Source organism: Crocodylus porosus, unplaced genomic scaffold (assembly GCF_001723895.1).
Source record: "Crocodylus porosus isolate Cpor-Errol unplaced genomic scaffold, CroPor_comp1, whole genome shotgun sequence".
In the NCBI taxonomy this organism is placed as follows: Eukaryota; Metazoa; Chordata; order Crocodylia; family Crocodylidae; genus Crocodylus; species Crocodylus porosus.
This window is the reverse complement of record NW_017728932.1, coordinates 17,235,321-17,237,724: the sequence shown is the minus strand read 5'-3', so window position 1 is coordinate 17,237,724 and position 2,404 is coordinate 17,235,321. Positions and strand designations below refer to the sequence as shown.

The window sequence follows — 2,404 nt, the reverse complement described above, 5'->3', positions numbered from 1 at the left end:
GCATGAGAGAATTCACCAGAGCCGGCTGCTTTCTCCAGCGAGCACAGGCCAAGCCAGAGTGCCCCAAGCGATGCAGTGTCCCGGAGACCAAGGGGGAATCTTTCCTTTTAGGTCTCCAACACAGGCAGACACTGCAAGCATGACCATCCCTGGCTGCATTTAGGAACAGGAGCCTGGGCTTTGCCCCCTCCCCGCCCCTGGCAGAACAACTCTGAGGGGCAGGTGGAAAAGACGCTCAGTTGTGTCATTTAAACCCACCTAACCTGCACTTGGCCCCTCTTCCAGCCCAGCTTCCCCTTCCTGATATCAGCACAGCTCTTTTTCTAAGCCCACGTGACATGAAGCGTGTAGCTTCTTATCTTGCAGCCCCTGCTGGTTTTTGGCTGAGCTGTTGCTTTTACTGTTCTTTTGATAAGCAGAGACCCTGTCCCATTTGCACCACCCACCCACACCCCTCCCCCAGGAGCTGGTGCTGAGAGCGATGCTTGGAGGGGAGCAATTCTGTCTCAGTGCACATAGGAGCAGAACAAAACAGCATACAGCCTTAGAGAAGTAGATTCTTTTATGGCCCAGCCCCTGTCAGCAGTTGTCCCCAGGACACGTCTGTGCACAAACGTCAGCAATACAGATCTTACAGAGACAAACAAATGAAACTGTGACAGTGAGAACAGGCTCACTGCAAGGTGATGACAGCAAGTCACGAACGGTCCCTTTTTCTGTGGGAGAGTTTGGCTTAGCACCTCTGTAGGGGGGGTGGGGAACCTGCTGTGAGAGGAGCCTGTTGCAACAGATGGAGCCTGGACGAAGAGGGATAATGAGACCCAGGCAAGGAAAGAGAAGGGGAACAACGGCTCTGCTCGCTGGCCTGTGCCCCACTACTCCAGCAACCGAAAACTGTGGCAAAGCCATCTGGAAGCAGAAAGGTCCCTACAGGAGCTGAACACTTGCGGTAAAGGTACTGCAACGCTGGGAAGCTCCAGCGCGGTCCGTCATAGCTCAGAATGGTAGGGATCCATTCTCAGCAGCTCACTGGGTTTCATGAAGATCCCTTCCATGACCTTCCAGTAGTTGTTCTGGTTAGAGTAGGACATGCCGTGCACTTCCTTCTGGCCGTGGATGGGTCGTCCATACTGCTCCCCAGTCACGGAGAGGAAGACGTCAGTGGAGGAGTGCTTGAACCGCACCTCACCGTCCCGTGCCCAGTACGGCCCGCTGCACACCACCGTCCAGTCATCCAGGTAGTCTCCCTCGCCGTCCTCCCCAAATGCGCTGACCTCCTGGAACAAATGCAACAAGAGTACCAGGCGCTGACGCGTTAGCCACAGCCTAGGGCAAAAACACTCCTATTCGCGGCGTGGGCTGGACACGGTCTTGGAAAACAAGCTCTGAAACCCTGAGCAGGGGCTGAATGTGGGGCTCTGCATCAGATTTAAGGGGTATGCCCCCATGTTACTCCTCCCTCCGCCCCAGGAACATCATCATCTTGTCAAGTTGGAAACACAGCTCAGCCCCAGGATAGTTTCACAGCTGTGAAAACAGGTAGGACTTCCCTGAGAACCTGCCTTTCCAAAGCAGTAACTAAGAGCCTCCCCTTCCCCCTGCTGCAGGGAGAGCACACAACCTTGTCCCCTACCCTAGGCCTGCAAAAGAATGATCCCGCTGGCCCGGGAAAGCACCAGTCCAGCTGTCAGCCAGATTTGGACTCATCTTGTTCACGTCCATGCAGAAGCACCAACCTCTCGCTAAGGACAGGAATGTGTAGGTCAAGGCCAACCGAGCCCCTCAGCAGAGAACAGGAACAGCGCGTGTAAGCAGCCGCTGGCTCCAACCTCCAGGACTCACCTGGTTGCCTGAGAGGGGCGAGGTGAAGTGGTGGCTGTGCAGGTTCCTCCCCGTGTTGATGTGGGTCAGCCGGATGGACTGCCCGCACTTCACCGGCGTCCCCCTCCCACACACCGTGGAGGTCTTTCCCCGAATCCTCCAGTAGCTGTTGCTGTCGTCCACGGCCGAGACGCCCGTCACCGACTGCTGCCCGCTGCCTGAGCGACCGAAAGGGAAACCGTGGGATCGCCATCGCTGGTGGCGCTCAGCAGCAATGCCCGGCTCCACGACGAGCTGGGCTTTGCCGGTTGCCACGTGCGGTGGGGAAGGAATTTCTTCCGCTCCTACTACTATGTGTACTGGGGGGGCGGGATTTTCCCCTCACCCAGAGGCACCCAGTGCGGCTGCAGCCCAGACTGGGGACGGGGCTGCCCCGACCCCCAGTCCCCCCCGGCCCTGATCCCCAGTGCCCCCTGCGGCCGGTACCGGATCCGTAGCGCACGTCGTGCGAGTGCAGCCGCACATTGTGGCGCACGTTGAGCAGCTTCACGACGGAGCCGCAGGTGACGGCGCCGGGGTCGGG

At 58.2% G+C, this 2,404-nt stretch overlaps 2 protein-coding genes across 2 annotated transcripts in view; both read right to left on the bottom strand.

Moving 5' to 3' along the window:
• The window catches only part of KIAA0100 (KIAA0100 ortholog), a 15,807-nt gene extending 14,898 nt beyond the window's left edge, over positions 1-909 (bottom strand). The window contains exon 1 of the mRNA XM_019545333.1: positions 889-909. Within this exon, the coding sequence (XP_019400878.1) occupies positions 889-909 (21 nt within the window). The remainder of the gene's footprint in view (positions 1-888) is intronic.
• On the bottom strand, positions 545-2,404 carry SDF2 (stromal cell derived factor 2; the record flags this gene model as incomplete). Its single annotated transcript, XM_019545331.1, has 3 exons — positions 545-1,277; positions 1,843-2,039; positions 2,308-2,404. Coding segments are annotated over 3 exons (582 nt in total), but the record flags the coding sequence as incomplete, so codon positions are not given.